The following is a 24,141-nucleotide window of genomic DNA, read 5'->3' on the forward strand; positions in this document are numbered from 1 at the left end:
GCAGAAGTGGGGGTCGGGTTTCTCCTAACCTCCTTGGCTCGATGAGGACCACAGGTAAGGGGTACGAACATTGTTGGCAATGATCTATCATCGACTTCCCCCTCTGATTGTTAAGGAACCCACCTCGAGCGAAGGAGCCTAATTTCTTCTCGACTTAGTCAGGTTTTTTTATTGTCATACCTTGGGAGGAGGAGAAGGTCTGGTTTCTCGACCTCCACACCTATGATAGAGGAGTGGGTTGGGTTTCCCAACTATCCTAACTCGACAAGGACTATAGGTAAGGGGCATAAGCACTGTTGGTGGCAATACATCATCGACCTATATCTCTAATTGTTAAAGGACACACCTCAAGTGGAGGGGGCTAATTTCTTCTTGACCTAGTCAGGTTTCTGGACCACCATGCCTCGAGCAGAGGAGTGGGTCAGGTTTCCCAACCACCCTAGTTCGACGAGGACCACAAGTGAGAGGTGCGAGCACTACGAGTGAAGGTCCATTGCTGGCCTACCCCTCCCATCACCGAGGGACCCACCTCGGGCGTATAGGGCTCGTTTCTTCCCAAAAGCTCATTGCTAACGATGATCCATCATTGACCTACCTATCTCATCATCTAGGGACCCACCTTAAGTGGAGGGGGCCTTTTTCTTTCTGACCTCTATGCCTTGAGCGAAGGAAGGGTCGAGTTTCTTAACCTCCCTACTAACTCGGTGAGAATGAGGTGAGGAGTGCGAGCGTTGCTGGCAATGATCCATTGTGGACCTGCCCCTCCTATCATCGAGGGACCTACCTCAAGCGAACGGGGCCCGTTTCTTCCCGACCTGGTTGCATCTCCCATGTGTCCTACATCAAGCAAATAACACCCGTTTCTTCCCGATCGGGTTGCATCTCTCGTGTGTTTTTTTCTTAATTGACATTCAGCTATATTGGTGTAAGACTTGTTAGAGTATATCTATCGGTGGCTACGTACTATGATGGGTCCTAGCTCTTAGGTTGCATTTCTAATATTGATCACTTAACATAATCACATTTTAAATTTAATTTTATTTGCTTTCACACACATGCAAAAATGAAATTTGAACCATTTACTTTCTAAATATCATATCATTCATTAAAAAATAAATCAATTAATAATTTTTAATTAATATAATTTTTAACTAATCCACATGATTTAAAAATTATTTTAATCATTTTCTTAATCATACTATATAAATAAAAATAATAATAATTTAAATAAAGTAACACATTATTTATGATAATTTAATTTATGTTAAGAGAGAAAGATCATCCGTGATTGTATATAAATTTCAAGTGATCTTCCTTTCTATCATATTCTTAAAATTATTTACATTGTCATCTTTAAAATTTTACCATATTGTCCTAGTAAATTTTTTTATACTATATTTTTCTTTTTTATAATAAATATCTAATATCATCAATTTATATTGATTCATCAAATATTTTGCTAGGTATAACCTTTATATTTCTTACAAATAACTTTATTTACCTTTTTAGTAAGAAAAAAATTTATTTGACTATAGTTGTGATTGTTATTTGTTCTTATAAGTAATAAAAAAAATTAACTATATTCTTAAAATAAATATTTATAATTATAAGATTATACCAAGTTATAAAATTCAAATTCGTACTATCATCTTCTTTCCTCTCCTTATAACTAAAGTCCCAATGCACCCGTTTATGTTATCATATCTTTTCCCTATATATCATTAAAATCTCTTCTCATTAAAAAATTTTCGATTATAAATATCTCTTAAATGATATCATCTAAGCTTTATTAATTTTTTTTTAGTTTGATAATCTAATCCAAACTTGAATGGCATAAGTATTAATAATATATAAAGCATATTATCCTTTCATAAATTTTAAAACTATAATTCTATCTCTAAATATTTTTATATTTATAATATTTTTCTTAAAATTCTTATCAGCAATAATTCTTATATTATTTCTATGTTTAACTTTTCGAATATATTAAAATTTTAAATCTAGTACTATCAATTTCTTTAATTTTGTCCTACCCATTAAGTTTCTTGTAAGTAAATAAATGCTAACCTATTGCATGAATTCTAATCCATTATATGAAAGTATTTAAATATTATAAATTGTTAACCATTTATTCTCGCACCAATTTTCTTACTCTCATTGGTTTAAAATAACGAGAACCTCTTATATACTTGGATTAGCGTCGATATGATGGGCCATTTTTGGAAGTCTCCTAGTCCACTATTTATAATTTGAGATGTATAGGTGGTGAAAATGTTTTATGTCATTTCTTAGTGACAATATAGCTTTATACCGAAATTGATTAATATTTATATTAAATATGACATAGTTTTACGTTGATTATCAACAACATAATACTTTATCTTTTTTATCTAAACTTATAATCGATATTGATAGTATTTATTTTTTAATATATATATATTATCAAATCAAGAATAATATTTTTTTAATAAAGTAAAAAATATTTTATTTGATTTTCGAAGCATCTTAATTCATTTTTTAATAAAATAAAGCAATAAAAAAAAATTACATGATGGTTGAGTTCGTTATTGTTTTGATAATAATAATACTCTAGCGTTACATAATTTGATTACTGTGGGTTTACAGTGGAATTCAAGGTAGAATCGTACCCGTCGAATCTATGATCTCGATCGTAATGGACGGATTAGATGTTCCAGAAGGCGTTCCGATACGAGTCTTCGATGTGCCGTACTCTCACTGTTTCTCCGGCTATTTAAAACGCGAATGGAATAATATGTCCATCGACCAAACCGAAGCTGGAGGTTTCCGATTAGCAGGTAACGGCGAAACTTCCTCTCTTTTACTTGCCGATCATCTTTCCGATGATTGAATTTTTCGAATGGTTGGTTGTTTGATCGAATTTCTCGATGTTGGAATCTTCTTTATTTCATGCCCTTTTCTTTAACGAGACCCTGCCCCTTGGAAACCTAATCATCGGCGACCGCGTCTTCCTCTCCATCGGCGAACGGCGGCGGCATCTTCCTCTCCATCGACGAACGGCGGCGGCATCTTCCTCTCCATCGACGAACGGCGGCAGCGTCTCCCTCCGGTCTGCTTTTATGCCGTTTCCCGAGCCAAGCTTCTCCGGATCGCCACGGCCTCCTCCTCCTCCTCCTCCCCCGGCGCCCCCCATTCCCCCGGTAGCTCTCCTCCCGCTGGCCTTGCCGACAGCAAACCCCCTCCCCATACCCCGACAGCCCCCCTCTCTGCCTCCCGCCTCCTCTTCCTACTCCTATGTCGATTATTTTGTTTATATAACCTATTAATTTATAATTAACGATTTATTCATTTTTAAATTTTAATATTTGGGAGCGTATCCAGCGTTTTGGCGGCGCCTTTTAACCCCTAGCCATATGACTACACTGATTGTCACCTTTCTATGATTTGGAGATGTCAGTTTTATGTTCTTCAGGATGAATGCTTAACAAAAAAGGTCAGGAATTCTTGTGTTTGAACAATTGAGCGATAGTTATATTTTGAAAAGTGAGTCATTTGTGGTGTCAGTTGTCTTGATTGCGGTCTAGTTAGCATGGAATTGTTGTAAACGTTGTAACAATTTATAAATAATTTCATGGCTCTTTTGTTGCATTTCAGATCATTTTTTTGATTGCATGATTTTTTCATGAAATTTATTTATTAGAAGTCTTTATTGGTTTACCAAAGGTCCTAACAATATTTTTATGCAGTTGCAAGCCTGTTTTGGTCTCTGTGCACTTTGAGTTTTCAGGTGCTTCCTCTTCAAAGATCATGCAGGTTAGTGGTTATTCTCTTATTGCCATGTTGCTGTGCCATCTTGTTATCTTACTAATCATTTTAAATCATGACTAATATTAAGATCATAAACTTTTGATTTTAAGAAGGTTGTTGGATGTAGTTTCTGGATATTATGCCAAATTATTGGGACCTAATGACAGAAAGGGACATATTCCAATTTGTAAGCAGCAAAAAGATGTTTACTTTTGCAGAACATAAATTGTAAAAGCATATGTTAAATTTGATAAGTGATAGATAAAAGCAGCACAGAAGAATAGTAAAGGGGAGGAAGAAAAATGAAATTCTATGTGGCTCCACATGAATAATTATCTATGTTTTTTTCCCTTAGGAACCAGTTAGTCACTTGCTTCTTATTGTAGCCTAGTTTAACTAGAACTATTAGTCAGGCCTATGGCACTAGCTAGTTTAGACTTTCTGATACAAGTGTTGTTGAGACATTGCAAAACACTTTGTTATTTACATGTTTCTTTTTGTTCAAACAAAATCCACAAAAGAACTGAATTGAACAAATCTCAGCTTAAACTTATTTGTATAAAACTTAAGCTCCATTTGGCCCAATCCAGCCAAATGACCATACAGAATTCATCTGTTGCTTCATCTATGCCAATTGTATCTTTGTGATGGTTGCCCTGCTGTGCTACCCCAATCTCTTACCATTTTGGATATTGGAAATATAGTGTTTATCATATCCAAGTAATTGAGATTTTTAGTTTAATGTCCTCTGCGAAGAATTACTTTCTTCCATTAGAAAATATTTTTATTCACAATCAGAAAGGGCTCTCTTTTGATGTACTTTAAATTGCTCTGAAGCATATTTAAACTGACATCAATGTGCACGGAAATAACATGAAGAAACAGAGCCATAAATTGCTTGAACAAAACCATCAGAGACAACATCTTTTTTCCTGCAGTTGGATCCATTTGATGTCCTACTGATGTCTCTTTAAGCATTAGTTTCTCCCTTTAGTTTTGATCAGGCTTGTCAATCTTTAGGTATTCTGAAATTGGTTCTTCCCCCTTTTAACAGTCTTTGGTCTGTTGCTGTTTTATTTGATTCTGGCTCTTCCAGTTAATCAATCTCTTTGGCTTCTCATTCAACGAATTGAATGTTCATCTACTTCATCCTTCTGTTTGTCCTTTCTGGGTTTGTATAGTTTATAGTTTACAAATGGCATGAACATCATGACAACTTGCTTTAATTGCCATCATTAACTCAACTGTTGGCATTATTGAGGCCCTAAACCTTAAGACGTTAGCTAATTTTTTCTGTGATATGGAAGTCGTGTTCATTATGGAACTCTTGAAATAAGAAGTGTGCTCCCCAGTTATGATAACTACCAAGTTTGCCAATGGTAATGTCTAATATTGAGCTATAGGCGATAAAGAATCCAGTGACCCAAATCTAAAGCTTCAGTCCATTTTTGTATTTAAGTCTTGTCTGACATCCTTCTGGACAGCTAGCAAATATGGCTGATTTCTAAGTTTACCAGTGTCCTATGGCATAAAGTCTTGAGAGATCTATAATCATCAAGCTTCAGAGCTGAATCAAGTATCTTTCCTCTAGATTTGTTAGTTATTGTTCTTCATGTCATCATCTGGATCTACGATGCTTTTTCTTTATAGCTTATGTGGCTGATTTTTTTGTTGGCCACAGGCATCAAGGGCTAGGCTTTTCAAGGAGTACAAAGAGGTACAGAGGGAGAAAGCAGTGGACCCAGATATTCAATTGGTCTGTGATGATTCTAACATATACAAGTGGACTGCTCTTATTAAGGTCAGAATGTAACATCATAAATTCTATATTTTGTTTTTGTTCAGGACCTTTGCACAGTAATTGTCTCTTTTACTACATTTAGGGCCCTTCAGAAACTCCATACGAAGGTGGTGTTTTTCAGCTTGCATTTTCCATTCCAGAGCAGTACCCTTTACTACCTCCACAAGTGCGGTTCCTGACAAAAATTTTTCATCCCAATGTGCATTTCAAGGTGAGCATTTCTTTATAAAATTATTGATTAAATTGGTAGTGTTGCCTTTGTACATCTTCTTGAACTTTTGAACTTGATCATAATTTAGTTGACCAGTTGATCAAATATAAGTGTGACAGTCAAGTCTTCAACCCATACATATTTCAATTTAGGAATTTCTACGCCATATTTAGATATAAGCAGTGTGAATTTACATCAAATCTGTGCCTCTTCAAAAACCATTTGGTACTGTACCTGGCAGATCTATCTCCATCTCATCTGACTAAAACTATAAGTATTTTCTGCTAATTATGATCTTTGCATAGTGTGCAAGCATATATATAGTATAGTTTTGACGTTGACTATCTTATATATAGCTAGAGTTGGGGTTTTTGGTGTTCTCTAGCATACTCCATCATTTAAGCAACATCAATCTGAAGCTGTGCCTTTTATTTTCTACTGTGGCATGTCAATTAATCAGGCAATTATACTACGAGAGAGAATATGAAGCATATATAGCATAATTGATATGATCTTTGTGTGCCTTGGACTTACTTATGTTCAAACAGGAAACTTGAGATGGACTTACGGAATAATTGGCCAGTTTATGAAGTTTTTCTCTGCTGTAGTGTAACTGTACCTGATGCATGTGTCTAACATGTTTTTACAAAGACTGCAGTAGCAAATATTGTTGCCATTCTTGGAGTTAGCAAGCTCCTACTGTAATTAGGTTAGTTTATCTCATGTCCACTAAAATATTGCATGTTTTATTTAATTTAGACTTGAAAATAAAACAGGAAGGTGCATGATTGAACCAATTTGTTATAAAAATGAGGTAGTGATCACCCCTTAGTTGCTAGACTCTTCCATCTTAGGTGCCTGGAAGTTTCAAATTATCTGAATTTAATCTAATGATTTTGTTATCTTGTGACAACTCTTTTAGCCTAATGTACTAAACCCTGCATGTTTACTTGATCTGGATGGCGATTGTTCATTATTAGTAAAATAATTAGCATGTGCGAGGGATGACTAGTCATGACAAGACTTGGCATCCTGACAAACGATTGCCTGGATAGCTTACCCTTCATCTACTACTACATTTGGAAATTCCTGATGTGTTGTACCCTTGAAGTCAATAGCACAGTTTCAGTGGCTTGCACCACAAGCGAGCTCCTGGGTTGGGTTATAGTTGCTCTTATCTTTTTGTCTGGACAAATTACAATGAAGTTCTATGAGACTTACGACATATTGATATTTGACATTTGCTCCACATTTTCAGCAAAACACTTACGGACACAACATGCCTTTCCGGATAACAGCAGAATATTTAAGTGCAAAACTTTTCAAATTACAAATTACAGTAATGGAAACTTGCTATTCTTTGTCGGTCATGGCTAATAATTGATATAAGTGTCACTTGGGTTGTATAACTCGAATTTCATATGATTGATATATTGAGAATCTACTTTTGTGCTTAGATGTTTCATATCTTCTTGTTGCATTTTTATTTCAATTGACATTTGACATGTATATTTAAATAATTTTAGATAAAACATATAGCAGCGACAGAGAGATTTCAATTTATTTTGATTGCTTTTTTGGTTAAAGAGAAAAGTTGTTCTTGTTTAATTCCAAGTCCATTTAATTTTTATAACTTCTGTTCTTGTTTTGTTTATTAGACAGGAGAGATTTGCCTTGATATATTGAAGAATGCTTGGAGCCCTGCGTGGACTCTGCAATCTGTTTGCAGGGCCATAATTGCTTTAATGGCCCATCCAGAACCTGATAGCCCTCTCAATTGTGATTCAGGTTAGCCGATCTTGTTTCAATGGTGTTTCAAACAACGCCATAAGTGATGCATTTAAGTTTAGGCATGACTTGTATTTGTTCTGTTGATTTTTTTTTTCTGTTAATTAAGTAAATCTATCAGATAAAATAGGTAGGTAGAGTTTTATTGCTGATGCCTAAAATTATAAAAGTCTTCACTAAGTTCCCTTGCTGACACTTTTCTTTGAGGTATGTTTGAATTTAGAGACTTGCTAGAGTTAACTATAAATTTTGATTTCAAGAGGTTGACATCAAAAAGAGAAATTAAATTACTTTGAGAATTAACACTTGCATGTTGCAAACAGTCTCCTTTGTTTCTTGTGCATGCTTATGTTTGTACTTAATCCATTCCAGAGGAAACCTGCAGGTTAGAGGAAGTCCAATGTTATATTCAGTGCTAGCAGGAATTTTTAATACAAGTTTCTATAAAGATGAAAGGAAACCTTTACTTCCGGTTGTCATTATTATTTGTCTCCTAAGCTCCTGGATTAATACCCGGCCTGTAAAACAACTTTGGGGTTCCCTAGTCTATGGATAATATATACACTAACTACATGTGGGGTTGTACATAAATATGGGATGCATGTTTATATGCATTATGGAACTAACTTATCCTTCTATTATGTAGAATCCTGAAGTTCACACTGATTGTACAAGCTATAATATGCACAGTATGTTCCCATATGTGCATGACTATGTTGACATGTCAATTTTCTCAAAGGTAGTTTGAAATTGTACTGAGATCCATGCAGTAGCTTGCTCAGGATGGGGAAGGTGTTGTTCGTTTTGTTGTTTGGGTTATGTCTCAGGTGCCCAGAATGTTGCTTGATCATTAGGTTTGGTACATTGTTGCTTTATGCTTTTTGAAATTTATGGTTCTAACTGGTTAGGAGCAGCTAGATGGATTCCCTATCTATATTTAGCTCCACAACCTTGTGGTGTCAAGTGAGTTCATCTGTCACCTTTCGGTACCAGGCTGCATTTGATTATTATAAACTTTTCTCATGCATGCAGGCAATCTTCTGCGGTCAGGTGATGTCAGGGGTTATCGCTCGATGGCAAGAATGTATACTAGGCTTGCTGCCATGCCAAAAAAGGGTTAAGAAGCATTAAGAAAGGTGTGTCATGTTGGACTGCTGCTGTTTGCCTATGATGTGCTCTGTGATTGTAACAGGACTGCAACCTGTACTTTATTTTCATCATTCTCGCCTTGAGGTTGAGCCATAGTTTAAACACATGGACTGCAACCCGATGGTGGTTATATATTTTAAATACCATGATAATATAGTCGATGGGTTTGGTAACGTTGGTAGGGTACTATGCATCCATCACAAGTGACGTTTGCCTCATCCTCTTAACCACACTCTGTGGCCATTTGTTCTAATGTGCAGAGCACCTCTAAGAACCACTCTCTAAGTATTCACATGAATTATTATTCACGTGAGAAAATGCTTTCATTTCCATGCACTTTTGTTTATCTACATACCTGCCGTTGAAATATACAGAAGGGCATCGTACGGCCACGAGCGGTCAAGATTCGACGCAACTCGACTTTGTTGTGTGGTGTCGCCACGGATGGCCACGGGAGCGATGGAGTCGGGAGTAGTGCCTTCATCACCGTTTACGTGCTATTGGGACGTGTTTAATTAACCGGTTCCGTCCACGTGGCTTGTAGCTACTTCCAGGAAACGAAGACCACGTAGAAGGTATAGCTTTAGGAAGCACTCAACTGAATGGAAATTTCAACGACCCGGTGGCCCTATAAGTATCGTTTGCTGTCCGCGATGCAGGCGGTGTCCCCTCTCTCTCTCTCTCTCGTCTCTCTCACGCCACTCTTTGTCGCTCTCTTCCCCGGTTGACGTACATTTCGATCAGCAGAAATCCCTGAAGTGAAGTCGAAGCACCACATATTCTTGGTCCTCCGATGCGATCTGATGGCGGCCGTTCGGGTGACGGCGGAGGTTTGGAGTGATGGGGTGGCTGTCATCACCATCTGCAACCCTCCTGTTGATACTTTAGCCCCCGCAAGCAGATCCTCATATTTTCCTTTCTTCTTATCGTTTCTTGAATTTTAGTTCGTTTTCCCCGAGAATCGGCATCTTCTTGAGGATTCTATGGACTTGAGATGGGTTTCGATTGTTTTTCGTGAATCCTAGAAGTGAAGTCGACGCACCACACATTCTTGGTCCTCCGACGCGATCTGATGGCGGCCGTTCGGGTGACGGTGGAGGTTTGGAGCGATGGGTTGACTGTCATCACCATCTGCAACTCTCCTGTTAATGCTTTCGCCCCCGCGAGCAGATCCCCATCTTTTCCCTTCTTCTGATCGTTTCTTGAATTTTAGTTGTTGATTTTTTTTAGTTCTTTTTCCTCGAGAATCGGCGTCTTCTTCAGGGTTTTATCGTTTCAATCTTGATCTCGAGTTGAGGTGGGTTTTGATTGTTTTTGGCGAATCCTTGAAGTGAAGTCGAAGCACCACAGATTCGTGATCACCCGACGCGATCTGATGGCGGCCGTTCGGGTGAGCATCGAGGTTTGGAGTCATGGGTGACTGTCATCACCATCTGCAATCCTCCTGTTAGTGCGTTGGCCCCGCGATTGGATAACCAATCTTTTCCCTTCTTCTCATTTCTTGAATCTGAGTTGTTTTTCCTCGAGACTCGGCATCTTCTCGAGGGTTTTTTGTGTTCAATCTCGATCTTCAATTGAGTGGGGTTTTGGTTGTTGTTGGTGATTTCTTGCAAGGAAACCCTTGAAGTACAGTCGAATAACCACAGATTCTTGACCCTGTGACACCATCTAATATCTGACACCATCTGCAATCCTACGGCTGATGCTTTGGCCCCCACGATTAGATCCCCATCTTTTTCCCTTCATCTCGGTTCTTTAATTTTATTTGTTGAGTTTAGTTTCTTTTCTTCAAGGTCGGCATCTTCTTGCGGGTGTTTTTGTTGTTTTGGGTGATAGGAAGAATTCAACTATTTGCATTCTTTGGATCAGTTTGGATCCTGGTTTGGTGCGTACAGTTATTGCCGGCTTGAAGGAGGAGTTCACAGAAGCACTGAATAGGAGTGAGTGACGTCAAAGCAATTGTGATCGTTTCTTTTTCTTAATGTCGAGCGTTATATAAATGATTGGTCTTATCTATTCGCTGGTTTGTCGAATATGTTGGGTTATTTATGATCATTAATATTTACTTACTAGTTTGGCTTATTTGCTTAAAGAATAAGATAAATCACTTAGACTCATAGCAAAATAGTTGTGAAACTCAAACATAGATGAGTTACAGGCTAGGAGATTACTTCTAGCATAGGCTTATAGAGAGATGAACTACTCTCTGATGGTTATATCCTCCTCTTCCTTGCCGTATAGGATTTGTCCAGATATTGAGATATATCCCAGATAATTGTTGGCAAAGAACCCAGGTTTAAGCTGGCATGCTTCCGTTGCAGTTTTGATCATATATTGTGCCTGATCTCAGAATTCAGTAGTGGTTTTTCTATTGTGCTTGCTCACTAAGGTGGATTTGTAGGTTAATTGTGGTTTTAATTGCATTGGTTGGCATCCTTCACTTTTGGAATCTTGATTTTTGTTCCAAATAACATGTAAATTTCTGTTGGATCCTGCTGTGGGTACTAGAAGTACTAGTTCCTGAATAATCTTGATTTAAAACAATGGTTCTGTTTTCGTTGTATTAAACTGTACCCTTTCCTTTTTTCACCCAGAAAACTTGGTAAACAAAAATCACAAGGGGTGGTTTCGTAAAGGAAAGGAAAGAATACACTGATATTTCTTTTCACACGATTGGTTGTCTGATTGTCCGGAGATTTCACATATAGTTGGACTCTCTTGATGAGGTATGTCATTTGACATCCTGTGGTGCCTGCCATATTGGTGCATTTACATGGTCCTACACTGTGCTCTGACATAATTTTATTTCTCTTTTATATAGGTCCAATTCTCTCTTTAATTTCTTCTGTTATATGCGAGGAGGGGCAAGTTTTCTGGTGGTTTTGATATCAACGTTTTTTTTCCAATATTTGTAAAATAGGTACTGATTCACCAAGATTGTGGAATTGTTAATTTGCTTTTTGGACAATCTATTAAATAAGATAACAATATTTTGATTGGTGCAACTGCTGCAGGAGGAGACCTGTCACTTTTACCAGATGTATTGAAACTTGTGGTCAATACTATTGAAGGTATGCTACCAGTTACCACGACTTGTTCGTTATGAGTTTTATATACATTGCTTGTGGTAAATGGACTAAAAATGCTCAGCCAGCATTCCATAAAGTACATTTAAGGACTTGAATTTACATATCTTATTGGTTCAACAAATGCTCCAAAACTTACATTTCTTACATGTCGTCTGGAGCTAGCAATGGTTTCATCTTGACTTGAATTTACATGTCTTTTTTTTGTCAAATGGTTTGTGTTTTATCCAGGGTTGCCACGCTCGAGTTTCTACTCCACAAGTTCAACTTGGATTGCCAGAATCGACTTTTGGAGTCATTCCTTGAATTGGAGGTGACAATTTTTCCTAGTCCTGGATCTCTCTCTTGGCGTTTGATTTGACTCCAAGCTTGTGGGATTGCCAAAAGGTTTGGAAACGATGCTGGTGAGTTGATCCATACCATGAATTCAAATAATCTGTTGTTGATTTTGTTATGGTACAGCAATAAGGGAGATGTGAAATACTTGTTTCTTTCTATGAGATGAGAAATTTGGTCCAGGCATTTACTCGGTCCAGGCATTTTCATATTTTTTTTACTTGTCAAATCAGAAAATTATGTATTTATCTGAGTTTTTTTTCCCCGAGGGAAAAGTAGCTTTTCACACGCTGGCTCGAAAATTTTGCATTTATCTGAGTTTTTTTTTCCCGAGGAGGTTGGTATCTGTTTTGGCTCGAAGCAAATGCGACGTTGGCTAGGGTATCAGAAGACATTGTACGCATTTTGTAGCAAATACATCTTTGTGTTCTGATTTTCTTAAGCTATCCTGCAGAGCAAGCACTGGCAACAGTTTCGTCAACCGCAGGCCTTTATCTCAATAATCGGACTTGACCAGTGGTTGCACTGCCCGAATGCATATTGTTGTGTGTGATTGTACAATTTTGATTGATGATCCGAGTGCCAACCGCATTAGTGAAGAAGATGATGGCATTGAAAAAAAAAAAGATGATTTTCTTAGAAAGGAATTTTTTAATTTTAATTATTTTAAATATTATATTTTCATAATATTTTGACCTTTTCAGTTGCTTTTTTTTTGTACCCACCCTTCTCGCTTCCTCCTCTTTCTTCTCTTACCCTTTTGCTAACCCCTTTTTTTTTTCTCTTTCCCCATCGTCATCTCCGTCCGCTCCTACCGTCCTTCCTCCCCTTTGCCTCGTCCCCCTTTCTCTTTCGTCATGTCCTCTCTTCCTCTTTCCCCTCCCTCCATCCTGTCCCATCGCTCATCCTTCGTCGTCCTCTATCATTGCCTCATCTTTTTTTCCAAAGATACTATTTTAAAAAAAAAATCTTTTGAGAAAAATTAAAAAAAAATTATATTTCAAGAGAAATGATAAAAAAATTCTTGAAGAAAAAAATCAAAAAACAAAAATAACTCAGAGGTTTGTTTGAACGGACAGTAAAACACGATTATAATTCTTATACAAAGATTTCATGCAGCAAAAGGAATTCTCAAGAACATCCTGACAGACAGTAGAATTTATAACGACATCCTCTATAATTCTTAACAATAGACACCGCAATATGGCTACGTACGTTTATCGAGAACCAAGAGTTGAGAGTAAAAGAAACAGGACCTAATTCATTGTAAAAAAATGCAAATAAATCATCTGAGATAGTCCTTGGTAGGCCCCACAACAGAAACCAATGGGATGCTAAATATTAGGCCAAATGTTCCCGCCACTATCAAGCATGAATTTAATATGTTCACCGTACAGGAAATTGCCAGTGGAACAAAGGCTCAACGATTGCCTAAATAGACTATAAACAAATGGCATTAAGAGTTATACAAGTCACTTAGATTGTTGAGCAATCATAAGAAAATAAAGAGGAAGAATGTCCCTCCTTTTTTTAATTTTTTTTGACACAGCCGTGGTCAAACCTTTACAAAGAAATAACATCGTAGCAACCCAAAATTTACACTGAACCAAAAGGCACAACGGCAGATACCAATCAAGTCAAAAGACATCCGGTAAGAACATACATCAAAAGGAGGGCCAACGAACGTGCTTTGCATGAGCAAAGCAACAAGGATCATCGTGCATCATACCATGACCACCACGACCAACAAAGCATGGCTAGGCAAGGATTAACATACCAACAGCAACAGGTAATTATGGTTATCGCAGTAGTTCGGCTATATTCAAAATTATGGTTCGGTCGCATGTGCCCAAGTCCCATCAAACTAAAGCAGAACATTCTGCACTAAGTGCAAGTTTCCAAAGGTAAAGAAAGAAAACAGAAAAAGGATCGCTGACATTCTTTACTAAACACATAAACATAGGAAATCAGTGAAGGATACATGATGAACCGATAACATAGAGGACCGGTGATGATCCGACAACTGTATAGAAGGATTAGCAATAAAAGAAGCCAGGACCGCAGCACTTTAAACTTATGTCAAATAGATCCGATGAATAAAAGAAACACAAGGTAACAAAAATAAGCAAATTGCTAATTATCAAGTGATGATGTAAACACTTAGTGCTTCACAGCTATCTCATCTAATGAATAATTGCTTTATTAGTTCAATTACAAACCCATCAAAACACTTGCAACATCTAGATTCAGTATTCAACTCTGCCTTTTTCTTGCTCGCTTTAGTAATCAGTCTTTTCTAGACCACTCTCCCTTTCACCCCATTTGAGCTCCTTTCTTAGCCTCTTTTTTGGCAAGAAAAAACACAAGCCTAAATTCTCTATTTTTCTTTTACCTCGACTTGGTACCTAACAACTTAAATGATTTGCATAAATCTCTCATCTTTCTCCCTAACCCTAAACCTCTCAGCTTTGTCCTTTTCTAGTTTCTTTCTCAAATGATTTGCCTCTTCTATTTCGGGTCAAGAAAATCTAAAACCCAAAACTTCTCAGCTATCTTGATTGACACAGGAGAGATGGCACACTACGATCAAAACTATAATCGATATAAGAAGGCTAACTCTCCGCTTTATTGTCTCTCAACTCCGCCATCTAAACTCATAAACAGCGAAGCACAACAATCATCAAAACCCTAAGTGTCACAAGCAGATTTGTCCAACTACATCAAAGACCTGAATAGAACCCCAAGATTCTCGAGACAGGAGAAGGTGATAACCGAAACATCGGAAAAGTTTTAACCATTTTCAAACTTTTGAGCAACAGAACACGACACCTCTCGGTTTCCTGAATCTTGACTCCACCATCTATAACACAGAAGCAGTGAAGAACCCTAGTTTTCGCAAGCAAATTCGTGTGCAGAACAAATACTGAGTACCAGAAGCGAACCCCAAGAGTCTTGAGGCACAAGAAAGCCATCACCAAGAGCGAATGAGACACAATCAAGAACTCAGGAGCAACAGAAGAAGAGATATCGCAGCTTTCTTGGACCCCGATTCCACCATCTACAACTCAGAAGCAGGGGAAGAACAAGAACCATCGAAACCCTTGTTTTTCCAAAGCAAATTCGTCTAACGAACTACAATGAAAACCAGAAGCGAACCCCAAAAATTCTTGAGGCACGGGAAGGTGATAACCGAAACACACGGAGCGTCACACCAAAATCAGGCAGCCAAACTCCATCATCTACAATTCAGAAGAGGGGGAAGAACAAGAACTACAATGAAAGCCTGAAGCAAACCGCAAAAATTCTTGAGGCACAAGAAGGTGATCATCGAAACACACGGAGCGTCACACCAAAATCAGGAACCCAAACTCCATCATCTACAACTCAGAAGAAGGGGAAGAACAAGAACCATCGAAACCATCTACAACTCAGAAGAAGGGGAAGTACAAGAATCATCGAAACCCTTATTTTTTAAAAGCAATTTCATCTAACGAACTACAGTGAAAGCCTGAAGCGAACCCCAAGATACTTGAGGCACAAGAAGGAGATCACCGAAACACACGAAACGGCACACCAAGATCAGGAACAAACTTGAAGCTGAACTCCGTCATCTACGACTCAGAAGCAGGAGAGCACATAAAACATCGAGACCCTTATTTTTCTGAAAGCAAATTCGTCTGACGAACCACAACGAAAATCTAAATCGAATAAAATCCCAGGATTCTTGACGCACAAGAAGGTGAACAGCGAGACACACGAAACGGCACACCAAGATGAGGAACAAAATTGCAGCCAAACTCCATGAACTACAACTCAAAAGCAGGGGAGCATAAGAACCATCGAAACCCTAACTTTCCGGAAGCAAATTCGTCTAACGAACTACAACCGAGACTCAAAGCGAACCCCAAGATTCTTGAGGCACAAGGTGACAACCGAAACGCATGAAATGACACCAAGATCGGAAACAAAATTGAGGCCAAACTCCATCATCTACAAATCAGAAGCAGGGGAGCACAAGAACCATCGGGACACTAATTTTTCGCAAGCCAACTCGTCTGGCGTACTACAACGAGGGCACGAAGCGAACACGGAGGTTCTTGATGCACAAGGAATAGATCAACATAGGAACCCGCGCACCACTACGAAAAACACACGACAAACGGGAGAAGGCGTGGGGGGTGGAGGGGTGGGTGGCGAACTGAACCTTGGGAGCGGTCTGGCAACCGCAAGAACGAGGCGGATCTGGCGAGGAAGAAGCCTTCCAGGCGAGATCTCGAGGCAGCGAATCGCGAAGGAGGCCGCGAGTTTTTGAACCGTGAGCGAAGTGGCGCGATTGATCCGGCTTTTGTAAGGGCGCCCTTCGGCACCAGACTCCCGTGAGGGCAGATCTCTTCCGTCCATTTTAGCATGATCATTAATCTTTGATCGCTGATCCCTACAAGCCTTTTTCCTGTGTCTTTACGTATTGTCCTTGAAAAAGTTCCAAAATTACATACTTGCCCCTAACATCTCAATGTGTAATTCATCCTTTTTTTTTAAAGATATCGGTTTCCTTCAAAAAGGAAAATATTTATCCAAAAAAACTCTATAATACTTAAATATTTTCGATCTTTGCATCAGCAAAGGGTATATTAATGCCAATAGCACCTCCATTTTAATGGCAAGCTGCTGAGATTTACTAAAGGGTTTTAAATTTTACCACGGTATTATATATATATATATATATATATATATATATATATATATATATATATGAGGGATAAATATAAAATGCATTGTATATTCTTCGGAAGACAACTTACTTTGTAACTAACCTCATTAACAACATTCTAAAGACGGATAGCTGACCTTGAATTTAATCTCCTAATTGCATTATTTGAGATCCTCCAATGAATCATTTATGCTTCCCCTTCACTTCATCACTCTACACTGAAAACAAAAGTTGAGTATTTGTTCAAGACATTTTCATTAAAATCAATTTATGGCCACTGAAACAAATTTTCATTAACATCAAATCCTTCTTCAACACTCTGAAATAATACACTGCCGAAACAATAACAAATCGATGTTCCGGTTACATAGACCTTTGCTATGAGAATCTTATAGAAAACCCTTTTTCAGTGACCAACATGTCCATGCTGCCGAATTCATCAAGGTCGGAATCTGATTCTGTTTCCTGGTAATTAGCCCATTCTCCTTGAGAGCTGTCATTCGGTTCGTCTCTTGAGGAAGGAACTCTTAGTGAATTTACAGGAACAGGTAAAGGTTCCTCAGCGAAGTAGCGATCATGGAGTGTCTCTGTTGCAGTAGCTCTATTTGCAGGGTTATAGCAGAGAAGCCTCTTGACTAGATTAACTTCAGAGGCCGACCTGTTTGGCAGGCATGCTTCCAGACCAATTGGGTTCTCAACCTTATTAAAGAAGATCTTGTTGTAATCAGGTAAATTTGAGCAACCTGGCCAGGCTTCTTCAGTCGGGTTTCCCAAGACACTGATGATTCTTCCAAGTTGATCGATGTCAGATGTTCCTGGAAACAAAGGCTCTAAATTCAGAAGCTCTGCAAAGAGGCAGCCTAGTGACCAGAGATCTATCTCTTGCCCATAGTCTGTAGATCCGTAAAGTAGCTCAGGTGCTCCGAACCATCGTGTTCCAACACACGAAGTGAGGGCACCATATTCATCTGCTCCACCTTCTTCTGCCTCGCACGAATAGGAACTTTTGAAGGGATCATCTTCTACTTCACCTGTACCACATGTGGCTGGACAAGATGCATCACAATCCTGCAAACTTGTCTCATTATCGGTGTCATACATTGCATTTTTTGTCTTGGGGCTATCCAACTCCCTCAGAGTGTCGTCTTCGTTTGCAAACCGGGTCTCTTGAAAATTTTGGTGCTGAGGCACGAGCTCTTGGATAGTTTGCTGCTCAAGTCCAACAGGCCAGGACATATATCCCTGTTGCTGAGGTATCCATGTCCCATTCTGCAACACTTGCTCATTTTCTATGGATATACATCTTGTTTCTTGTAGGATCCTCGACTGTCAAGACAACGATATACATGTTCAGAAATTCCTAATAAATAAATCCCACAAAATGATAGCTAAAGCATATGTTAACTTAGAGCAGAAATAATGAAATGGGAGAAAATAAAACAATAAGGAAAGAAACCATGGATACACTAAGCCCCCACCCTTCCCATAGCTGATCTGGCATATACCTGCGTCCTAATGTTTCAGTACACCAGATTTGTGCTGGTGCAATATACCATATATTAAAGTAACTCATCAGAACTTACTTCATCTGACAGAAATAAACTGTAACCAAATTACAGAAAATTTTGTGATGTCAGAGTCCACGAAGATCAATTACATATAGTCATCACAAAAAACTTCATTAAGAATACATGGATCACTAGATAAAGAAAGAAAAAGGGAGACATGGTTGTTCAATGGTCTGAGTATGTCCTCACTGTAAAACTAGTACACACATATGATAACTGCCCAAGTGAAGCAGTAATCCAAAATCATAATTACCAAAGATTATCATGAGAAGCCAACATAATTTTACAAGCAAATGTACCAGGTCTTTGTCCGTACATGTCTTATTGTATCCTATCCGGGTAAAACTAACACCTAAAATAGGAATTACAAGACTAAAGTAGGCATCATTAGAAATCACATGCAGCTGCTAAATCAGGAATCGATGACTAGTTCGTGTTTCTTATACTATTCAACACTAACTATCTCCAAGAAAGAGCATGCTAAATTCAATAATACCAGTCACCTTTAGCCATCATAGCTGCAAAATAAGAGCATTATGCAACAGAATTCTGGAGTTTAAGTGGATCTACAAATGTTCCTCCTCAACTGTAACATTCTGTAGTCTATGTGTCCATACAACAGAGATACAAGTACGCAACAACTGTCAACCAAGGATGTTCATGCCAGGCTCTGGATTAACTAGCATGTTATGGCAGCTCAGGGAATGATGTTGTACCAATATGCTCCGAACACTCGTCAAAATGTGGGCATGTGACTATTTTTTCTTTGTTACATGTGAACAACCATGACTTTGGTACATTGCATTGTGAATAACATGTGTCATCATGCTCGAATCTTCGTATTATGCCAACTTTACATTCAGAACACCATATTTGAACATCAATGATGGACTTGGATAGTGCCCATGATAAGAAGAAAGCTAGAAGATGCAAGAGAACATTTTAGGAAATAGGAAAAATGAGAAATCCATTTAAAGAAAGGACATGACAAGAAAATTATGGCTTCTTAACAAACACAAAACTCAATTAGTAGTCTGCAAGGATATTGTCTGGCACTAATCATCAATGATGGACTTGGATAGTGCCCATGATAAGAAGAAGGCTAGAAGATGCAAGATAACATTTTAGGAAATAGGAAAAATGAGAAATCCATTTAAAGAAAGGACATGACAAGAAAATTATGGCTTCTTAGCAAACACAAAACTCAATTTAGTAGTCTGCAAGGATATTGTCTGGCACTAATCATACTTTCACCAAAGCAAGATGCTCATGAGTTGAATATGATATCATTTGTGAATCTAACAAATAACTAGGACCTGGGTTCTAATCAATTAATACTCAATGTGATTATAGGTCTCTTTTCAGCAAGCTATGGGTGTATGAATGCACAAAAAGAATTTGTGGCGAAATAAGTTTCCTATTGCATAATGGGACCTTCGTTTGATTGCAAGAGCTGCAGAATAGCTCTCCCAACGGAGGTATGTTAGCAAGCATCATTGAGCACCAATTAGCTAAAAGAAGATGAGTTTTGGAGTTCCTAGGAATATAGACCTGCCCGAAGTCCGCCAGCTTGAGAATCCCATCGGCCGAGATGAGCAAATTTGAGGGCTTGAGATCCCGATGCACCACGGAGCTGCAGTGGCAGGTCTCCGACCCGCGCAGGATCTGGATCATCCACTGCTTCACCTCGCCGACAGCGAAGGCCCCGGCCCTCTTCGCGTCGCGGATGACGGCGGCGAGGTCGGCGGGGAGAAATTCCAGCACGAGCACCGCGTCCTCGTCCTCGTCCTCGCCCCAGAAGTACTCGAGGAGATCGACCACGTTGGGCGCGCCGCGGAGGGCCAGGAGGGCCTCGATCTCGCGGGCGGAGCTCTGGTAGTCGTGGATCTCCTTGAGAGCGACGTCGAGACCGTCAGAGCGCCGGCGGCCACGGTAGACGTCCGCGTAGGCGCCGGAGCCGATCCGACCGAGGATGTCGTACCGGCCGGTGATCTCGGCGCGACCGTAGATGCTCCAGCTCCGGGAGGAGACCGCCGTCGTCGTCTTCGGCGGCGGGGACGAACCCATGGCGGAGACCGCAAGGCTAAGGTCCGGAGACGAGGAGCAATTGGGGAGGGAGGAGGAGTAAGAAAGAGAGACAAAAATCCCTTCTTGGAAGCTTTGTGTATGGCGTCAAACGTTAACTTCTATTCATCTCCCTTTCGCTCCACGAAGCGAGCTCATGTCCTCATCACTAATTAGTATTGAGTCTATATATTAACCTAAACAATCAGACCTCTCCACATAATAACAATCGGATGTTACTGAGGATTTGAATCACACTCGAAAATGAGAGACAATTTTGTTCATAATAGTTGCATTCCTAAATATAATTTGATGTGTAGCTGTGGAGGATAATAATGTTGATTTGAAGGCATGATTACAAATGTGAAATTTATTATGAATTTAATTATATATATAATTTTGTTGGAGTGTCCAAATATATTTTGAAGCATACATAGGATTAAGGGTACCATTTGAGTGGCTATTTTTACATAATATATTCTCCTTTTCACCTTGTTTCTATTAAGATGTACTAATATCTGAATTCTTATTTCCTTAATAAAAACTAATATGAATGTAATGGTGGCTTCTAGTCACAACAATCATAAGGAGTCATTGTTGCAGAGGATTTATCTGCACACAGGAGAGTAAACTTTCTCCATAGTATGAAACAATTCTCATCTTATGATCACTAACATACTACATATTTTGCCAGGGCAATGCATGCAATATTAACCTTACAAGAAAGAGACATGGATAGAAATCCAAAAACATTTATAGTAATAATCAAACAAGAAGTTACCAGAAGAAGAAATGCTCAAGCTAATATCAACCTGTGACATACAGTTTGATGAGTATGATTGGTGCTCTTTCACTTGTCAGCTAATATCAAACTGTATCATTTTTATTTCTGAAATGAGAATTATGATTAGAACTCCATCTCTCTCACTGCCTTCGGTATGCCTCCGAAGATTGAAGCACACCTTTAACCAATATAATAAACATCTTTTGCATGAAATGGAAGCATGACAAATATTAGTAGATAAAGCATATCATTTACTTGATTCAAGTTCTCAGTTGCCAAAAACAAGAGCGTTATTCAACCAAAGCTGCATCAAAGGTAACTCCAACTTCAAATATTCATATCATCAAGATAGCACACCTAACACTGGTCGGATGACAACCAGTGGACATAACAGCAACATGCCACGAAACTAAACATTCCTAGAGTGCCTTAAGGATCTCTTCTGCGCCAGATATGGTGAATGCTCCACCTTCTTCGATGTTTGCAACTTTAACCACAAGGTCATCAGCAAGGAGAGCAAACCTCCGTGATCGAGTTCCCAGTCCTTTCTCTGAGAGATCCAGTTCCAAGCCAAGAGCATGAGTGTAGGTACCAGAGCCATCAGCTAGGAATTTCACATTTTTGTTTTCAGGATATGTCTTTGCCCATGCCTTCATCACAAACGGGTCATTAACTGCATGAGATTTGCATAGCAACAAAGATGAGTCCCATGGTCTTAGTAAAGTAGACCGATGGAAAGGTTTCATTTAAACAATTAATTCAATTCATTCCAACCAAATAGGTTTGTGTGAATGGTTGAATCCAAGCATATTTTGAAGCATTCAGTGTTCATCGTGTGCGGACTGTTAATGCTAAAGAGGTCATGTTTAAAAGGACATTTTTAGCCTTTCTTTTTCAGAAGCTTAACTGTTCAACAAAATGAATGGTATTTGATATCAAAATATTGGCAAAATACATTGTTTTTGGAAGTTTAAAACTCCATGTATCATCAAGCTAAGAAAAAAATATGTATTCTTTCAACCACGTCCTATTAAAAAGGAAAAAGAAAATCTTAGTTTCAGTGTGTTTCATGAAGCAAGTAATCTATCATGAAAGCATACATGCAGAAGATCATAAAAGGTCACATAAGAATGAATAGGAAATTAGATCAATTATAATTGCTCAAGCATCAGTATTGAGCTCCCAACCTTTTATACGATTCAGATCCATAACCCAAGATAATGGTTGCCTGATTAATGAATATGCAATCACCTACCAAAACAAAGCATCATATATTACTTAATAGTTTGGGAATTGGGATCTTCCCAACTCTTTCAACATTACAGTCTTGAACATACATCTCCTTCTGACCCTACTAACTGCCGAACTTTTAGCATCTTGCTTGGTGTCTACAAGTCGGAAAGGAGATGAATGTTTACATGTTATCCCAATCTCATTTTTAAATTAGAAAGGTCGCTAGGTTGGTCTAATAGTTATTCTGTCTTTAAAATTAAAGCATCATAATCATCCGTCATGTAAGTCTCTTGTCAACATGAAACATGTAATGCAAACAGATCTATTTCAGGAGGAGAAGATAAAATGAAAGTCAATAATCACCACTGATGAGGAGGATCTCATCAACGCCCTTGGATTTCAGCTCCTCAGCGTTTTCAATGAAGCCCGGCACATGCTTCATGCTGCAAGAAAAGAAAAAAAGAATGGTAAACATAAATCTAATCAGAAAAAGGTATAATAATCCAAAAGCGCTTCAAGATCGACACCACAGAGGGGTTGCTTTTGTAGAATGACCACTGTCTTCAATATACTAAGAACAATAAACCCTAAATAAAGGTTGTTTTTGTTGGTATGGCAAATCTCGAGAAATTAGTATCAAAATAAGCATAAGATATTAAGAAACACTTGTTCCGACATGGTCTCGATCTGTTTGTTCAAACAAAATAATCCATCACCAGAAGAAAATACAGAAAAATAAAGAAAAAACAGAAGCCTTCAAATTTAAATAGTCTAAAAGACCCTTTTCTAAGAGAAAGAGAGAGATCGGAGCTTCTTTCTACTGGGTGGATATGAGGAGAAAGAGAGAGATCACCTGCAGGTAGGAGTGAAGGCACCGGGGACGCCGAAGAGGATGACCTTCTTGCCGGCGGCGAGGGCGTGGACAGACACCTGCTGAAGTTGGTCGTTCTCGTCGAAGCACGCCAACGTCCCTTCGGGGAGCGCATCGCCCACCGCGATCGGAGCCATTTCGTTCTTGTCGTCTCCTCCTTCCGCCGCCTCCTAAGAGAAGTTCTGATGTGGTGTTCTGTCTGAGCCCTCTTTGGGTCTTACGGCCATGGCTCCTAATTAAGTGGAGGAGATAACGCCCCATTCAGTGTTGGTGAGGTTTTCTTGTGGATCTCTACAGACAGGGAACAGCTTGTTTCTCGCTACCGCGACCAGGTCAATCCCCGGGATGTCATATTGACAGATCATTCCACGATGCTTTCCCAATCGTTATGCTGGTCCCTGACCGGCTGAGACAGGCAATCTAAGTTCTCCTTCGATTGCGGTGTACATGGCCCTCTCCCGGACGGGTTTTTTTAAGGGCAAACTTCCAATTATATCCATCGGAAAATAGTTTTGTTAATATTTGCCAATCTCAATTATATTAAGTCACCAGATTAATATATAATTAACACGAATACTCTTAAAAATACCTTTTGATTTTTTTTGTAACTTTTTTATGCAAAACAGCGACAATTTATCAATCAACCCGATTTTTTTATGTATGTTAATGAGATATGTATGATGGAATTATTAATAAAAACACAATATTTCAATTAAATAAGAAATCTCTTCTACTTTTTGCACTCAATTATAA

At 38.7% G+C, this 24,141-nt stretch overlaps 3 protein-coding genes across 4 annotated transcripts; 1 reads left to right on the top strand and 2 right to left on the bottom strand.

Annotated features, from left to right (window-relative positions):
- The first annotated feature begins 2,728 nt into the window (after window positions 1-2,728).
- LOC103968925 (protein PEROXIN-4) lies at window positions 2,729-8,908 on the top strand. Of its 2 annotated transcripts, none has more exons than XM_065087756.1 (6): window positions 2,729-2,816; window positions 3,726-3,792; window positions 5,468-5,587; window positions 5,670-5,798; window positions 7,457-7,586; window positions 8,619-8,908. In XM_065087756.1, exons 2-6 carry the CDS (start codon window positions 3,787-3,789, stop codon window positions 8,705-8,707), a joined length of 474 nt encoding a protein of 157 aa, XP_064943828.1. In that variant the 5' UTR covers window positions 2,729-2,816; window positions 3,726-3,786; the 3' UTR covers window positions 8,708-8,908. The 2 variants fall into 2 exon arrangements, with proteins under 2 accessions (XP_064943828.1, XP_009380562.1); XM_009382287.3 differs by lacking the exon at window positions 2,729-2,816 and adding an exon at window positions 2,937-3,179.
- Window positions 8,909-17,099: 8,191 nt separating this feature from the next.
- On the bottom strand, window positions 17,100-20,639 carry LOC135596066 (cyclin-dependent kinase F-1-like). Its single transcript, XM_065087757.1, has 2 exons — window positions 19,988-20,639; window positions 17,100-18,194 (listed from the first exon to the last, which is right to left on the bottom strand). The coding sequence occupies exons 1-2, from the start codon at window positions 20,501-20,503 to the stop codon at window positions 17,247-17,249; spliced, it is 1,464 nt and encodes a 487-aa protein (XP_064943829.1). The 5' UTR covers window positions 20,504-20,639; the 3' UTR covers window positions 17,100-17,246.
- An 875-nt stretch (window positions 20,640-21,514) lies between these two features.
- LOC135596067 (peroxiredoxin-2B-like) lies at window positions 21,515-23,611 on the bottom strand. Its single transcript, XM_065087760.1, has 3 exons — window positions 23,371-23,611; window positions 22,881-22,960; window positions 21,515-21,957 (listed from the first exon to the last, which is right to left on the bottom strand). Exons 1-3 carry the CDS (start codon window positions 23,523-23,525, stop codon window positions 21,704-21,706), a joined length of 489 nt encoding a protein of 162 aa, XP_064943832.1. The 5' UTR covers window positions 23,526-23,611; the 3' UTR covers window positions 21,515-21,703.
- Window positions 23,612-24,141: the final 530 nt, after the last annotated feature.

The sequence above is a fragment of the Musa acuminata genome, chromosome BXJ1-10 (genome assembly GCF_036884655.1).
Source record: "Musa acuminata AAA Group cultivar baxijiao chromosome BXJ1-10, Cavendish_Baxijiao_AAA, whole genome shotgun sequence".
In the NCBI taxonomy this organism is placed as follows: Eukaryota; Viridiplantae; Streptophyta; class Magnoliopsida; order Zingiberales; family Musaceae; genus Musa; species Musa acuminata.